The following is an 18821-nucleotide window of genomic DNA, read 5'->3' on the forward strand; positions in this document are numbered from 1 at the left end:
GGGAGGGAGGAGCGGGGTGTCGGGGAGGGGGGAGCGCAGTGGTTGCCAGGGGAAGAAGAGTTTGTGTCTAATGAGGTCACGCCCTGGCAACCCAATGACTCCTCCCACTCAGCCCCCCCCCCCAAACCACTACCACCTCTACCATCTCTCCACTTGGCCCCCTCTGAGTGTACCCACCCACTCAACCCCCCCCCCCCCCCACCCCCCTTCACCCTCTGACAGAGAGAGAGAGAGAGAGATAGAGGGAGAGAGCTCTCCGTGGTGCTGAAAGCAGAAAAACACATTCAGGCTCCACTGACAGTGCAGCTGCGAAAGGGAAGGCTGGCGGGACACATGAGATAGAAAAACAACAACAGAAAAAACGACCAACTGGAGAAATGAACTAGGGCACGAGTGCGTATGCAGACGAGTTAAAAGGCACACAGGAAGATAAATAGGAGTGTGGGCAAAGGAAGGAGAGAGAGGGAGAGAGGATGACGCTCTGGTAGAAGGTGGCTACAGTAGGCAGTGGGCGTGTTCTTGTTGTTGTGATCTATAGCTGGGAAGCCCGGTGTCATCCTGCTTAAGCACAGACCGACTGTACAGACCTGTGTGGACGAACAGGGCAGAGGGAGCCGGCAGGGAATGCCATACACACAGCGCTCTGCGTCACATCGGTCTCAACCTCCAGGGCACTGTGGAGCGGGATTCCTTCCACCTGTGCGAGACATTTTTGTGCGTTCGGACATATCAAAAGCAGGAGGAGAGACATTCTGGGAAAGAAGCACCGGAAAGACTGTGAGCGCCTGGTCTGCAGCTGCAAGAGGAGTTTTGACTGTTTCGAGAGTGTGAATTTGTGTCATGCTTGCGGGTGCGGTCTGTTGCTGCGCCGCATCTTCCTTCTGTCTCTAGCATGTGCAGATGCGTGGAGCGGTGAAGCTGGCACCTGGCAAGGAGTTCATCACCATCTGGACTGGAGGGCTCGCGTCTCCCTTTTCTGCCCAGGGGAGGGAGCGTTGGGCCGGGGCACCCGATGGCCCAGCTCCCCTCTAGCCCACAGCCTTATCTCGGGTCACAGTGACTCCTTCTAGCCAAGTCAATCAGGTGGACCATACAATGGATGCAAGTGTATGTGGATTTAAGTGGAATAGTGCATGGGTGCTCCAGCATAGGTCAGAGTTCACTAGCGTGCACCGGACTCATCAGGGGAACACAGAAGACACGTCGGTCCACAAATCAGCAGGAAGGCAGCCCCATTGTGAGTATGCATCGCAACGCTCGCTTTGACACAACAACGACCCGTAAACCCATCAAGATGTGTGCCAGCAAATGCTCACGCTATACACATCACAATGCATGCAAAAGGGGCGCTTTCTTTACTCACATCCACGTAAAATTCCCAAACGCTCCACAATGCCAAGTGTTGCAACCTGTGTGTGTGTGTCTGCCTTTACTTGGTCCCACTGTACAGCATTAGGTGTGTGTGTGCGTGTGTTTTTGTGTGTGTGCACGAGCGCCCACGCATGTTGTCACCAGACTATTGGCCTTGCAATTTTTTTGACATTGTGTCTCTAGGATATCCATGCTGCCCTTCTCCTATGACACGGTTGCCTGGAAACAGAAACGGTGTGCCACATTCACTTATAGCAAAGTGCACCTCGATGTTACAGCGGTTGCAGCCGCCTATGTCAGCTTGGTGGGGGGGGCAAAGGGAGAGAGAAGAGGTGAGATGCCTACAAGTGCATGAAGTGAAGGGGGAAAGTGAGAATGGAGAGGGAAACCAAATAAAAAGCTTTGTTGAGAAAAATGGGTTGCTCGGTTGACAGGCTTCAGAGAGATTAGCGAATGAACGGCATTTTACATCGATGAGTTATTGGAGGACAATCCAATGTGAAAGGCTCGGTTGGTAAAAACAGTGTGATAAACAAGCTGATTCTAGTGCAGAGTGCTGCTGCAGGCTTACAGGGATTAGGCGGGCAGGCTTAATTCAGCTCAAACACTGTTTGAACTGTGCTTTCCTATTGCTGCACCCTGAACACATCTAACCGGTTGCACCTGTTTTCTCTTCGGAAAAACCAAAGATTTATTTCCTTTGTGCAGCTTCAGATCTCCAGCTGGGCCTGTGCATCAGAGATAAGAAAAAAAATAAAAGATCATTCTCGACACCAGGAAACCGTGCCCTCGTTTGAACTCTGCTCCAAGATGGTTGATTCCATCTGTCCTGCCGGCTCTTATGAGTCCTCTAACTCGTGCCTGTATACAAAGTGTCGAGAACGCGCTGCAGGGAGTGGAAGATAAACCCGGTGACCTAGGCGCCATGCTGGACTCATTGACAGACAGACACAAGTTAGATGGCCAGACAATGGCCAGTCACTCTGTTGGCCCTGCAATCTCCATCTGGCAAGCCCCCCCCCCCCCCACACACACCCCCTTCGTTGCCCTTGCCTCTCTACACACAAACATATATCCAGTTTTTGCAAGCCCCCTCCCCCTCCCCCTCCCCACGCACGCTCAGTGCTCCTCTCACACGTAAACAAGCATGAGTCTTAGGCTGATCTGAAAAACATTGACCTACATGAAAGCATGCAGCGTCTTCTTCCCTCGCACCGCTGGCCTCTCCAAAATTCACATCCGACTGTTGCACACACTGCACATGCCGCGTTGCAAGCAGCTGCGCAGGTTTTCCGGCAAAATGCGTATTAATGTACATGCATGTTTGGCATGCTCCACGCTCTGTTCGGATCTTAACTTGGCTGCAGACACATTCTTCACATTTACGAAAGAGTGGCTCATGATCGCACCAGTGTGTGATTGGAGAGGCTTTTTCCTCACAGAAACATCCACACCCTCCCTTATGACAATGATGCCGTCAGTAACAGTCTTTTTACGGAATCAAAAGGCAGCAGGGACTAATTTTAGATCTTAAAACATAGGACTGACGATGATGTCCGCATACTCATCACAGTCTAGTGAGAGTGGTTTGTTTAATCTGTGCGGTTGGTCCCAGGAGTGCTAGATTTTCACATCTGAGCCCAGCACACAGCTGCAACAGCAGAGGATGAAAGCCCCCTTTTTCAGTTTCATTCAGACGCTCACTTGGTTGAAGCCAGTGATTTCAGCCAGAAAAACGTGCAAAGACAACTGAGAAAATGAACAGCCGCTACCGATCCACGGCCAATAAGAAGGCTGGATCTGAAGGTTATGAGTAGCTGTAGCCGGATAGTGAGTCCTTTTGACTGCTTGCATATTTACATTTTGTGTGTGAAAGTATGCATATGTATGTGCACAATAAACAATCGAGAAAGCTGTTGCAAAAACCCTCCCGGGAAAACATTTTTTTCTCTCTCGCGGACACAAGAATGAATCTTTCATAGGCGATGAACTCCACGGCAACAGTCAGGGGGCATTAAAAACAACAGCAACATCACACAAACTCACTTGTGTGACGTTAGCGTAGTGCTGATGCAATCCTGCTCTGTCGGTTTTCATCTCGCGAAGGCTGACTTTGAGAAAGGAAGGTTAAGAGAGTGATTGCTGACATAACAGCATGCCTGTTTTTACATTCAGACCATACTCATGTATGATGCCCTATAGCAGTCCATATTCCAAGTAATATTTTCTGTGTATATCTACTTTAAGGCAAACAACTATCGCTAACATTTTCAATGAATGTCTTTATTAGAATGCTGTGGCAACACTTGAAGAATGATGAGCTCCAAAGAGGAGGAAACGCTCCGTTTTTTCCAGTATGTTGAGGAGAATGGGCTGAGAGCCTACAACGGCCTGGTAGCTCAGAACTTGGACCACGCCAGGAATGAGAGAAATAGGACATTCCTGCAGGAGAAAAACGACAAGAAGAGAAAACAGGAGGAAGCCATACGCAGGTAGGAAGAAAACAAACTGATAAAAGTGCTCCTTGACAAAGGTTGTGTCAGATATACCAGTGGGATCACGGTCTGTAAACGCAGTAACGTCACTGGGTTCACTTCAGGAGGAATTGGGACAAGTGGCCAGAGGGTCCCTGTGGCAATGGCAGGTTGCTATATTTTAAGGGGTTGCCAGTGTGGACCGGCGCACCCCATGATCTTTAGAGGATAATTAATTTTTCACTTTTAGACTTGTCCTTGGATGGAGGTTGTCGCTGCTCCATTTTTGAGAAAGGGCTGGGATGGGCTGGGATATAAAAGTGTGTTAGGATGGGACCACGACATGTGACGTTACTTCTGGTTATGCTGCTGCGATTTAAGTAAACCTAACTATCCTGTTTTAGGAAGAACGTCTTTTCCGACCGTGTGGTTTAAGTTCTATCGTCGTTGTTGTTGCTGTAACACCTCATACAGTTTGAGGAAATTAGACGCGTGTGCCCGATGCACCCTGTTTCACATGTTGTGATGAGCAAGCAGTCACAGCTGTGCGCAGCAACACCGCTGTGCGTGTGTGTGTGTGTGTGTGTGGCATGCCGAAACTTGTGCAAATAAATGGCACACACTCGCAACGTGACTAGCATGTGGACTCGGTGTGCTTGTGTTGTGGGGTAGAGTAACGAGCACTGAGTCACAGAGTCACTGGGAGGCTAGCGGGACATCGCAGAAGGGGCTTGGAGTGTGCTTGTGGGAAGGACGTGGACATCCGTGTTGCTTTGCTCGCCAAAAACTTGTGAGCAGTATGAAATCACACCACAAATCACTCTAATGGCTAATTCTTTTTAAATATTGTTTTGTTTTAAAAATGTTCAGATAACAGTGAGTTGAGCTTTGCTTCCAGAGCAATGAACGTGAGTTCTTAATCTGCTCTAACATGGAATAATAGCCCTTTTAATTACACTTTAGGACCGATGACATATGAACAGGTAGAATTTTTAGGAATTTACAGAAGACATTAATCCAGTGGATGCATATTTTATCTGAGCGAACGCCCATGAAGTAGTATAGAAACACTTGTTCACCGCTTTGTGAACGAATAATGAATCTAATGCTGATCAGCGTGCAGTGGAAAGGCTTATGGGAAATGCTGTCCAGTGTTGTCATGGAATCTAAAACATCATCTCCGTTCTGTCAGACGCGGTACAAAGTGTTTCAGCAGCTGATTACACTGATGTGGTTTTGAGGGCTGTGCATTGTGGTTCTTCCTCACTGGTTTATTCAGGAACACTTTGAACCCTGTCACATTTCTGTCAATGGGGTTTCATGATTAAAAAAAAGAGCGGTTTCTCTGCTGCCACCCTGAGTTTCCGTCCGTAGGCATTGTGGAGCATACGTACTGTATATCACTCAAAGCTGAGTTAGAAGTCAACTGTATCCCTCAGGAATGAGATAGACAGCTGAGTTAGAGTAAAAAAAACACTCCAAAATCGATCCTGGACTTTCTTTTATCACTTGCCAGCAAAATGTCCCCGCTCCCGTTGTTATTAGCAGTCTAATGCAGGCCTGCAATTGGTAAACTGGACAGGGAGACGCCTGAGGAAAGTGGCATCTACTGTCCTGCTTCCACTGTCTCTCAGCTGTTGCCAAAAGCTAAAATATTAATACACAGTCACTGGAGGAAAAAGTCTAAAAAAAATAACTGGATTTTTCATGAGGCCTATAAGTAGGTCAATGAGACGACCCATTTTTACAGTAACTGACTGGGAGTGAGAGAGTGTGCGAGGATTCATGTGTGCATGTGCGTGCACGGACACGTGAAAATATCATGTATTAGTTTGTGAGAGGGGGTAGAAGAAATGGCCTCTGTGATTGTGTGAGGGTGAAAGAGCTTGTTAGAGCAAATGTGTTTAAGAGTGTGAGGGGGGCGGGGGGGGGGGGGGGGGGGGGGGGGGGGGGGGTTTAGAAAAAAAAACCTGTTAGAGAGAGATTAAATGTGAGCTCAGTTACAGGAGATGTGTTCTGCCTGGTGACAGCTGGAACAGCCATAGGCCAATCAGATCTGCACGTTAGGTTTGAGTGAGGCGGGCCTTCCTGCCTGCTGCTTTCTCACTCTGGGTTTTCTGTTATTGTATTTCATCAGCAGAAGTTACTCACACAGTCATGCACACACACACACACACACACACACACACACACACACAAACGTCCACAAATTTGCTTAAACGTGCAAGCGTATTCCTGAACATATGCACACACAGACACGAACCACACACCTAAATTTACTTATATTTACATATGCTTGCAAATTCTAAACGACTGCTTTCTCTTTGTCCACACATGGGCGTATTCACAGATAGACATCTCTTCTTTTTTTTTTTAGCTTTTTTTCTCCACCCTCGAGATCTCCTTTAGTGTTTGTTTGTTTCTCCGTCCTGTCGCATGGTGTCACCGTGAGAGAGAGAGAGAGAAAGAGCTGCCCGACGACACCTCAACTCCGACTGGTCCAAGTGCACCTGTGGTCTGTCCTCTAGCCAATCACTGGGCAAATATCCTATAAATAATCCAATCACACCCACCCACCAACACACACAATCCATGGATTGGGGATGTGCATGCACGCTGTCACAGCAGATGCACACACCAAAAAACGCATGAGAGGAAGCGATTGTTGACACCTGTGGCTGAATGCCCTGGAAGATTTTCTACTTTTTTTTTTTACTTAGATCTTAATTGGACAAAAACATTTGCTGCGGTAAAAAATGACATTAATAACATTAAAACATGACAAACAATCTTTTTTGACATTTTGTGTCTTCTATATTGTCCATTTTCCCCATTGTTGTTCCAATCTGCTTCTCACAGTCCCAAGATGTGTCAGATTTTCCCACAAATTGAATGTGGGGAAAATGTCTTTGTCCGTGATGCCACCTTTCCCCAATTCCTGGTAATAGCTTTTTTGCTTACGAGTAGCAATATTTTAACCAGATATCTATTACTTATTACTCTATTACAGAGATAAAGCACTAAATAAGGATCTTATAGCCCAGTATTTGTTGAAGCACTTTTCATACAATTTACCGAAACATTGGTAATGTCTGTGCAACTGCTTATTTTTCATTTTAGGTTTAGATCAGATTTTGAAACTGAAGTTCTCCTTCTTTTTCCAAAACACACCAAACTGCTATTCCTTTTGCTGCCCATTGCTTAAATCATATCATGGTCATATTGATCTGGTTTGATATACTATTGTTAGCTACCCATTTTGATATATTTGTATCTGTCATAACATTTAAACCACAAACCTAACGAGTGTGCTGTCATTGAATTCATATTCATTTTTAGTTGCTTGTATACTCGTTTATCTCCAATCACATTTTGAATTGGATATTGTACCTTCAATAAACAGGTCTCAGCTATGCAGCAGTACTCATACCACCTCTAAATGAGCCCAAATATATAGTAAAACTAATAGTTTTATACATGGTATCAATGAATACACTAAACATGGGATTTTATCTTGAATTTTTCCCCACCTGCTTTCTTCCCAATAACACTGGCAAACAGAGCTCTACGTGTTGCAGCAGCCACCTTTCTCGTGTGTATTCAAACAAATTGTGATGTGGGAAGATGTGCACATGATGCGCAGCTTGGCTTTATTATTATTTATGTGTGCCGGTAGTTGGTTTTGTGTCTGGTTTCTATGGGTACAACTGTTGCTAGGCAAAGTTAAGCCCCTGACCAATGAACCCACCCCACCAAGCACCTTCTGTTCAGCAGCTGGCCGGGAGGGAGTCAGAGTCAGCAAAGTCACACACTGAGGGGGTCACAAAGACACGCATGCATACACTCCCACGTGCGTGCACACACTCACACAGGACAGGGATTTGTGAAGCCACACATGCAAATTCATGCCATTTGTTTAAACATTTAAATCCCTTTGACATTGAGCTCAGTTGGGGCTCTGATGTTACAATAACGAAACACATCAACTGCAGATATGAAGTGGGTGTAGATCGCACACAAACAAAGTCAGATCTTGAGCTCATTTACTCTGTGACACACAAACACACTCATACACTCATACACACACTGCCCTCCTTTCCCCCCATTACCACACGACACTCAGACATCATTAACGCTCCATTCGGGCCAATCATCCATTTATAGGGATTGATCGTGTACTGGCCGGGGGGGGGGGCTTCCATGGTGTCATGATGTGTATTGTTGTGTGAGCAGCGTCGGTCACATCCAGGGTTAAACTCAAATCAATGCTTTGCCCTGAAAGAGACCCTGTTTTTCAGTGGCACTGACATGCCAGGATGTTGTTAAGTCAGCGCTCACATCGTTTGAGCCACGAGCACGGAATGAAATGCACATACACACACAAATGGAGACGTGCCATGATAAGTCTGTGTGTCAGGGTGTATGGCATGTGTTGTTTTTGCTGTCTTCTGACAAGAACAGCTTCCAGGGGATGATGTTTCAAGATTGTTGTCTCTTTTATTTTAGCCTCAAAAAACGTCATATTTAGTCAAATTTAGATTGTTTCATTGTTTGCAACTTTTTTGTGTTTATTATTCATATTTACAAATATATTTCTGTTCCCTTGACCCTGTCTCTGTCCTCTCTCTCTCTCTCTCTCTCTGTCGCTTCCTTGCTTCGTGTTTTTAGGACAGGTGAGGACATTGCGACCGAAGGCAAGCACTTACGCATGGGCTCCATTACGATGCCGGACCCCCAGGAACGCATGCCCATGCCCCACCCGCATGCCCTCGCCTGTGGGCAGGGCTTCTCCGTGCGCTCCCAGTCCCTCCACTCTGTCGGCGGTGGGAGCAGTGGGGGCGGCGGAGGAGAGGAGGAGGTAGGAAGCCCGACCTCTAGGAAGCAGCCCCCACCCAAGCCCAGGAGGGACCCGGCCACCAAGCTGAGCATGTCGTCTGAGGCGGTGGACCACAGTCCCACGTCCACCTGCCGCGGGGAGAGATGTGACGGTGAGCGGCGGTGGCACTTCACACCAAACTGCTGCGCTATATATAGCTGCTCTCTGCAGTGCCCTCCTCAACACTGCTCCTCCTACAGTGACATGACATCTAGCTATTCACTGCATACTTCACTCTGAGTACCACTGTAGGCAAATCGATGTTAAAAAGGAGCTCTCGAGTACAATGGAGTTAAACCAAAGTCGACACTTTTGTGTGCGCACTACACAACAATAAGAAAAATGTGATAACCTGCGGTGCAATGAGCTATATTGAAAGAGTCTGACAAGATTTGTGCTGCACCACTCTGACTTGTCTGGACACGGTTTGCCTATTGTGCAAGGACAAATCCTGCCTTAGTGTTTTTGAATGACAGTGGGCCAATCTACACATATTCCAGAATAATTAAATACACAAGCTAGAGCAATTGTGGATGCGATTCCATAAAGAAATGTTGGAAGATCACGGTTAATTTGTAACTTTATTGGACTTTTCATAGTGCTCTTTTACTTCCTGTTACTGTCAGATAAACAAAGACACAAACAAGACATATTTTCCTTCGTCCCACAGATAAATCAGATAGTATGTAATCATCAGGTGCTATATATCTTTCACTCAGTAGGTTTCCCAGGCTTTTTTAATACTGTCAGTTTCTCTTCTCTGAGAGGAATGTCCTGATTATCATTAATGTAGTAACACCTTCTGCGTATTAAGTCAAAGCTCTTAGTAACTTCATTCAAGAAGTTGGTGCTGGTCACACGGTCAGTTGTCCAAGCTGTTCTCATTGCACATAAAGAAGGCAGAAGTGTCTTGACAGTTCTTTGACCTCATTTAAAACGGACTTACTTACTTATGTATATCTTCAAGGCGAATTATTACCAATAAAGGCCAAAGAATTTCCCCTCCGGTTCAAACTGCCGAGGCCAACATTTAGAGATGCCTTGATCAAATATCCAGAAGAATCAGCTTGCAGCCATTTCTGAAGTCAGTTTTGTGAAGCAAAATAAACAAACACAACACGCCCGTTTGGCCATGGATGACACAGAGGGCATAATTATAGTACGTCAGCTCAGTGTAAAAGCTTTAATGAATAGGACCGGAATTAATTGAGCAAAAGTAATGTTTCCCTCAACGAGCCACAGATGCAATCACTGCTGCAGCAAACGCACACAGCTCAACCGTTTTATTGAAGACAGGACATGTGCTGAGCACTGAGAAAAACTCACAAGCATTGCAAAATCAAACTGACATTTAGAATATAATAATAGTCTTGGAGGCAGGTGACTCTGATTCAGAAGTTGCAGGAACCTTTGACTCCATTTCATTTTGGATGCTTCGCTGCCAATGTGATGCTCAGGGAGTCCGCCCAGCCTGGCTCAGATTGGTGGGGATCTCTCTATGTGCACACAGATCTTCCTGGGCACCACGGCAACCATCCCACAGAAACAAGACCCCCTGCAGCTCAGCCAATCACACAATCGCTGAGCAGCTCGAGCCAATGGGGCTCCGGAGATGCTGAAGTGTGAGGCTGCCGAGCCAATCAGAGTGAGAGTGTGGGGGTGTCCCTGGCTGAGGGGAGGGTTGCGTGCTCGGTAGCTGGCGCTGTAGCGGGAAGGGGAGGAGCTTGTCAGAGTAGAATTCATTCAGGAGGAGCGATTGACCTAGATTCGTTTTTTTTTTCCCCAGGAGGAGAGGGAGGGGGAGGGGGGTTTGCGGGTAAACACATCCGCTGCAGGGGGGGAGGGGGAGAAGAGAAGAGGGAGCAATAGAGAGATGGAGAGGAGAAGGGACAGGGAGTAGGAGATGTTTGGATTCATCGTCGGTGCTGAAACAGATCTCGAGATCCAGCCTGTTAGTGTAATAATGCATTTGGTGAATCAAAAGTGTCAATGCTTCACTGCTGTGTGAACACTGCTGTGCGCGCACACCGATTGATGCACATGCACACAGAGAGAAAGGGAGAGAGTACACAAGAATGTGAGGATGTCAGTCAAATTTAACCAAACCAAAATGTTCTATTAACACCGTATTAATGGTAATGAGGGCGCAACGCAAACCAGAAGGCCCGTTTGTCATCCTCAGTTCAAATTTGGCATCATCAACATCAACCTGGATACGTTACAAAGTTTTTGTTTCACCTTCTGGATTTTCTTGACATCTTCCATTGTTTTCTCTTTAGTTCTATTCTCAATTTAAATAACAGACTCTAATCTACCTTTTTATTTCTCTCCATCTAATTCCCTGCAGCATGTCCTGCAAAGCTATACATTCACACGCAACAGAAAACAGACACCTACAGTTAGACTCACATTTTCTGGAAGGATTGACTTTAGTTAGTGCGTTGAAATGTGTACATGCCTGTCCTAATTTCCCGCTCTGAATGTGTAGGCATGTGCGGCGCGTGCGTGCGTTCATGTAGGGATGGTGGTGAGTCATACACTTACAGGAAGTATGCGTGTGCCTGGGCCATCTGGCATCTGAATTATTGAAAGTGTAAAATCTGCAGTTTTAAGATTTTCCGACATGGTCCGGCTGTTAACCACACTTATCTCTCCCTGCCTATCGGAGAAAGGGACGCTCCTATCCAAACATCACGGCGTCTGACCTAGAAATACACCGTTAGCAACTCGGTTGTAAAGCGCGCTGCCTGCTGTGAGTAAACTAGCATTAGGACCGCACTGTACTATCACGTCGACGTGAACACTGTACCGTCGGGCCTCACTGCACCACATCTAAAGAGATTCACTCCGCAATGTTACGTCACCACTATCAGAGAGAAGTTCCACAGTGTGTGTGTGACCCAAATACTATGCTCGCATACTGCTCCACTGCCGTATATGTGACCTAGAAACGTGCATATGCCTCAACTATTCCCACATATCTGACTCAAGATATTGCTCTCAGCTATACACGTTGACCCACATCCGACCCACAAATCTGCAGCAGGCTTTATGTTAATGATAAGGATTCACTCGTGTGCGATAGCTGTGCAGAAAGTTAGCAACGGAAGAGTAATGTGGCAACATTATGTTGTCATGTCTCATTGCTGAACGGAATATTAGTCAGAATGATGATAAGGTGCCACAGCACCTCACCTGGTGGACCGGGCTCCCCTTGTACTATAAAGCCTTACTGCAGCTCCCTCCCGGCTACCTTCGGCTGTTCTATACTAGAGAAAGCCCCCAAAAAAATCTTACTGCACTGTACTTGTAGAGCGCTTTTCTAGTCTTTCTGACCACTCAAAGCGCTTTCACACTACTTGTCATCATTCACCCACTGATGGTGGGGTCTAAGTGACACCTGCCTATCAGATTCTATCACATTCATACACCGTAGGCACAGCTACGGGATGCAATTTTGATATTAAGTGCTCAAGAACACATCGACCAGCGACTAGCAGAGTCGGGGATCGAACCACCGATCCTCTGATTGAAGGTACGACCCTGCTCTCCACTTAGCCACAGTCGCCCGCACAGTGTACTTCTCTGTTGTCAAGTAGTGCTTGTGAATGTGAGTCTTTCCAATGGATTTGTGTTTTGAGCTTCTCTCTCTGTCCTTCAGGAGCTCAAGGATGCAGTGAGGACTGCAGGAGGGTGCCGCCACCCAAACCTAAGAGGAACCCCAACACACAGCTGAGCGTCTCCTTCGATGAGTCCTACATCAAGACCCACGCGGGCAACGGGGTTTGCCCCTCCAGACCCCTCCACCACGTCACCTCCCCCTGCGAGAGCAACGCCTCGCCTCCGCAGAGTGACGAGAGCCCGACGGACGACTGTGAGGACGAACCCGTCTACATCGAGATGGGCGGGATCGACGTCGGCCCGCGGGAACCCTCGAAGAGTGAGGACGAGGAGCCGGGAGAGTCCGTGTACGAGGAGATGAAGTACCCAGCTCTGGACGATATGGAGTACCGCACCGACCCCGTGGGGTGTCGCTCCGCGTGCCCCACCCCGGCACCCTACGACCCTGAACCGCTCAGCCGCTGCTCCACCCCACGAAACATTCCGCTCTGTGACATTCCTGCACCCTTCCCCAATTTACTCACCCATCGGCCTCCGCTGCTGGTGTTCCCACCGTCGCCGGCCCAGTGCTCGCCGAACTCCGACGAGTCTCCCCTTACCCCTCTCGATGTAACCAAACTGCCCATGCTGGAGAACCAGTCCTACAGCAAATCTCCAACATCCTCCAGTGAGCTACCTTCCTCTGCACACATCCGCAGGGAGCTGACTGCCACCCCGACCCTCACCATCTCCGGCCGCTCCTCTGCGCCACCTCTGCCCTGTACCCTCTACAAATCCTCCTCCTCATCCTCCTATCAGCGCAGCCATTCCGCTTGCCCGTCGCCAGTCAGCATGGGCCGCTGTCTCACCCCTCTCAGCCTCATGCGCACGCCTCCCTTCGACGCTCCCATGCCATTCCCCGGCGGTCTGCCGCGGAGTGCCTCCGCCACCCCTCACGGCAAAGGCTCGCCACCTCAAGACGGCGTGGGCCGACTCCACGGCTCCATGCAGAACGTGTCGACGGGGCGATCACGGACACCCACCAGTCCGCTGGACGAACTCACCAACCTGTTCACGACAGGCAGGAACATGCTGAAGAAAAATGCCAGCGGCAGGAAGTCTAAAGAGCCTGGAGAGAGTGAGTCATTTCACACATTTGTCTCCTCATTTTTTGGAACGTAGCTCAGACAAAGGGCACAAAAACATGTGCCCATGTTTATTTGTGTCTCTTTGAACCTGGAAGCGTGTTGACAGCTTATAACCGCATCTCCTTTTTACGAATCTTACCCTGGCCTGTATGTTTCGTAAGAGGTCCTAGTTAAGAGAGTTGATGAGAAAACAACCCCAGCAACATTAGAGAGGAGCTGCAAAGTCTCCGAATAGCAATCGGGAGAGCAGGAGTAAAATGTTTATGGACGACATGGAAGGTGTCAGTGTCTAAATGCTTTGGCTGCAGTAAACTCTGGAGCGAGCAAAAAATAAGTAGTCTTCAGTTCCCTAATCAGTGTAATACATCCCTGTTTTTGCATTCACATGTTTAACCCTGCCAAATTAGGAGGCTGTGCAGAGAATGCACCACTCATACAGTATACCACGCATGACGTCCATGCCACTCTGTGCAGCCCTCCATTAATCTAGGCCCAGCTAGCCAAGTCTGATACAGATCGTATGATTTAATCTAAGGGGATTAGGGACTAAAGCGGACAGCAGGTCCCTCAAACCTACTCATGGCATTAGGCCATCAGGCAGCATTACTTTTAAATAGGTAAACAACATGTTTAAATACAGATAGCCATGGCACACTCAAAACTACGCCAAAATGAATGCGAGGCGAACATTATTTGCTCGTTATGACATAAATGCACAAGTTGCTAAAAGTTGACAAAAAGATGTAGAAACCCACTCAAGCTAACTTTATCACATGATCAGTCGCAAATTAACGTTCTCATTCATAATGCAACTGTTATTTATTTTTTTGTTAATATAACCATGTTAAATATTTTGAAAATGAATGTATATTAAAAAAAGGTATATGACTTTAGGCATTAAACAAAACAAAATAAGCAAGAGGGTGTTTCCATAATGCATGAAGTATAGTGCAGTTCACATATAGTATATTTGATAATAAATACATTTATATAGAGCATGTAACGCTTTAGAGTGAGGTTTAACATGAAATGTAACCCTATAGTTGACATATAACTCTTCAGAGCTGAGCTATACAATGTGAAAGAATTTTAAAAATCAAATGCTGTATTGTGTATGTATTAAAGCGCATTTTGAACATAAATCATAAAAGAACTACAAAGAGTCCACACATCCATCTTCACTCAACGCTCTTAGCAACTACAACATAGCAACAGTGGAAGGAGGAGAAATCCCCGTTTCTTATTTGCAGATTCCCTCCTCATGGGTAATGCAGCCAATCGCAGCTCAGGCCACGCCGGTCCACAACCGAGCAATAAGCAATGGGATCGCTACGGCTCTGAACTCAAATCTGCACCTGATCAGAGGATTTCACATTCTCTTTTCTGTCCAATCAGCACACACTCTAGTCACGATTGAGCCAATCAGGGAGCTGTGGCAGCTGTGCAGATGGGGACGGTGGAAGCTGAGGCAATTTATGATGCCTTGCTATTCTGACTTCTTCCAGTTGGTGTGCATGTGCCAATTAGTGCGGATTTGATGTTTAATCCTGTGCTTCCCGTGCAATGCCTTGATTATACTGTATCTGTCGAAGTGATGGCTAGATTGTAAATGAGTGCATTCGAGTCCCAGTAATGTCCAACCAATGAGCACTTTGACAGTATTTGGTTCTCGAGCCCCATGTGGTTGGTAAACAGTTTGCATATGCTTTCTATACATCAAGGGTGGGCCGTGCTCGCAGGTCTTTTACATTTTACACTTCTTAATCCCGACACCTGTGTTCAACCAACACATGGGGCTACAGGACTGACAGGTTGTTTGTGTTGCTCTGTGACTGGCTGCGAGCTCACACGGTGTAATGAGCATACAAACCTAGAACAATGAATGGAGGCTGATTTATTTTTTTTTTCTCTTCCTTACTGAGGCAAAAGACGCAGCAACAGTCTGACCCACTTCCCAACTGGTTAATCGCCACACTCCCTCTCATACACACACTAAAAAGCCGTGTATGACGCGCATAACATGACAAGGGATGGGCGTGATAAGGGAGAATTGTGCATGGTACTGTATGTTAAAGCCCCTGTTAAAGCCCATATAGAAAGCATATAGAGGCACAGCCCACATGGAAATCAATCATGCACATATGTTTTTATTTGTGCAGTGATGATCTATAATGCCTTTATTGAGGCTTGAATCGGTGACACACATTAGCATTTTTAATCCACACATACTGAAATATTATGTGTATGCTAAAGAAGAGTCAGCGCAAACAATCTGGTTTGTGCAACAAAGTTAAACACAGAGACATCCAATGGTGGTGGTTAATGCTTTAAAATATGTTTCATATTGGTAACCATGGTTAATTTATGGTACTGTTATTATTTTGTAGATTTTGTGGGTGAGAGAAAAATACAATGAAAAAATACAATCAATTAAATAAAATAAAAAAATGTATTAAAAAAATTAATTTTAATCGATTGAACTGAAAGAAAATATAGAATAGATAATAATAGTGTTCATTAAAATATACCAAGACGAATGCAACTCTAATGCCTGTCAGCCCACATATTGACTCATCTAACGCCATCATTTCTGCAACTGCCTCAGAGCAGTGAGTAGTGAGCGACACCTAGAGGATATATGATGGTAGTGCAGAAACTTGAAATTTCCCCCAAAATATGTAATTGACACATGCATTTAAAAAATGTATTTCCAGTGCGTTATCAATTGCAGCAGAATAAGCTTGGATGGTACAATCATGTGTATATATATATATATATATATATATCATGTTTTGTTTTGTGTTTTCTTTACAGCCGAGTCCAAAAGCAAGTCTCACAGCGAGTCCAAGCGTGAGGGCAAGGAGCGCCACAGCCACGGTCACAGCAAGGAGTCCAAGCGAGACTCCAAGGAGCGCCACAGCAAAGAGTCTTCCCACCGGAGAGACAAAGACAAAGACAAAGACAAAGACAAAGGCAAAGACAAAGACAAAGACAAAGGCAAAGACAAAGACAAAGACAAAGGCAAAGACAAAGACAAAGACAAAGGCAAAGACAAAGACAAAGACAAAGGCAAAGACAAAGACAGAGTAAAAGACAGAGACAAAGATAGAGTAAAAGACAGAGTAAAAGACAGAGACAAAGACAGAGACAAAGACAGAGTAAAAGACAGAGACAAAGACAGAGACAAAGATAAAGAAAGAGGGAGCAGCAATGTAGAGCCCCTTCCCAACAGACGCAACAGTAAAGACCGTACTTATAGCGGTGCAGATGTGCCACCTGTTTGCAGGGATAGCAGGGACCAGGGCTGCAGCAGTGTAGAGCCCATCCCATTGATAAGAAGAGACTCCAAGGACAGAGGGATTAGCAATGGTGATCTGATGCTAAGGAGAGATAGCAAAGATCGCGGCGGGGGACAAGGAATGGAACCGTTGGTGAGACTGGACAGCAAAGACAGACTGCTAGATCAGCCACCTGAGCTGTTACAAAGACAAGACAGCAAGGAAAGGGCAAGAAACGGTGTAGACGGTCGACACGAAAGCAGAGAGAGACTGCTGGATCCGCCACCTGAGCTCCTACCGCGACAGGATAGCAAAGAGAGAGCCCGGAACGGCGTGGACTCAAAGCACGAAAGCAGAGACAGGCCACCTGAGCTTCTCCCCCGATCAGAGGGCAAAGACAGAGCTAGAACCGGAGCAGAATTTAGGCACGACAGCAAAGACCATCGTCCTGATCTGTTACCCCAACAGGATGTCAAAGAGAGAGCAAGAAATGACGCCGAGCATAGACACGAAGGTAGAATAGACCAGCCACCTGAGATCATTCCCCGACAAGAAACATCCAGAAACAGCAACAGCAAGGACAGGGTTGGCTACGGCTCTGAGTCCAAGCATGAAGGGAGAGATCGGAGCTGCCACAACGGTGGAGATCTCCCTCCTCCTCCTCTGCCCAGACAGGACAGCAAAGACCTGAGGAGAACTGGACTCGAGGTGAGACGGGACAGCAAAGACCGAAGTCTGAATGGCTCGGAGCAGCATCATTATGATGCCAAAGCCACCAAGAGCCCCTCTGCGATGGAGTACAGGTGTGACAGTAAAGAACGAGGACACAGATCAGATGGCACGCCCAGACGAGATAACAGAGCAAATCACAGCACGGACCAATCAAAAGCACAAGAGAGGAACGGCAGCACAGTGTCCGGGCAGCATTCATCCACCACGACGCCCACTCACCACGGGAGATCATCAGGTAGCCCGCCAATGACCACGGGACCGGGAAATGGTGAGGGTTAAAACATCACATTCATAGGAAGAATCTAGAATTGATCATTATGTTCTTTATATGTGGGGCAAAACGTATTGTGTGTCAGATGTGTGGTTTCTCCTCCCCTTTGCAGATCTGAAAGTAGCACCTAAGTATGGCCGCTCACCTTCTATGCCCGCTAACCCCTCCCCTATTGGAACTCCACAAAGGAAAGCAGCAGAGACGCATCACAGTCAGGTATGCAGATTTTGATTGTTTTTCTTCACTTGTATGTTTAACCCGTTACGGCCCCTGAAAACATACTTCCTCAGTCAGTTTCGTACTCCGAGGTACCGTGTAGAACAGTTCTCAATTCCACCAGACATTTACTGTCAATCAGATCTGATCAAACTACACCCACAGAGCCTCGATGAAGCCGTTTTGAAGTGTTAAACTCTCAATAAATAATATCTATGTTTTTTTTTTTCACTTTGCTTATTTAGTCATGAATAAATATTTCATGTTAGAGAGAAATACATGTTTTAGGGGCTTTAACGTGCACAGCTAACTTGGACTCTGCCCCTCAGATGCCCCAGATGCCGTGGATCTGTGGAGACACCACCATGCTGGACCAGATCGAGAGGAAACGCACCCTCTGCATGGAGATCCGCTCCAGGCAACATCCGCACCTGCAGAGATCCCTGGAGAGGCCTCCTCCTCCGGACAGGAACGAGGAGAGGCACCAGGAGCGGAGTCAGTGCAAGCAAGAAGGTGCACCTGTCCTCCCGGGCTGGGGGAAAAGCAGCGGGGCCAAAAAGATCCGTCCTCCCCCTTACCCGACACAGAAGACCGTATTCTGGGACACGGCCATCTGAGAGTAACCACACACTTGCACCTCCCTGCCACGCAACCTCTCCCCCCCATCCCCAGTTATCCACTCCCTCTTTCCTCTGAGCTGTGCTGATTCTTCCCAGCGACACCAGGGGCATCAGGACAGCCAATAAGAGCACCAGGGGGATGATACTCGCTGATGTCAAAGGACAATGGTGGTTACCATAGCAATATTTCTGCTCGTTCAGGTTGTCATGTTTTCTTATCATCACTGGTGATATT

The 18821-nt window shown here is 46.9% G+C and overlaps 1 protein-coding gene across 1 annotated transcript; it reads left to right on the plus strand.

Annotated features, from left to right (window-relative positions):
- Window positions 1–3684: 3684 nt before the first annotated feature.
- On the plus strand, window positions 3685–18583 carry nyap2b (neuronal tyrosine-phosphorylated phosphoinositide-3-kinase adaptor 2b; the record flags this gene model as incomplete). The annotated part of the gene is made up of 7 exons (XM_079172997.1): window positions 3685–3863; window positions 8514–8833; window positions 12383–13459; window positions 16284–16430; window positions 16665–17747; window positions 17863–17966; window positions 18296–18583. 7 exons carry the CDS (start codon window positions 3685–3687, stop codon window positions 18581–18583), a joined length of 3198 nt encoding a protein of 1065 aa, XP_079029123.1.
- Window positions 18584–18821: the final 238 nt, after the last annotated feature.

This window comes from Pholis gunnellus, assembly GCF_910591455.1.
Source record: "Pholis gunnellus genome assembly, chromosome: 14".
Taxonomy (NCBI): domain Eukaryota; kingdom Metazoa; phylum Chordata; class Actinopteri; order Perciformes; family Pholidae; genus Pholis; species Pholis gunnellus.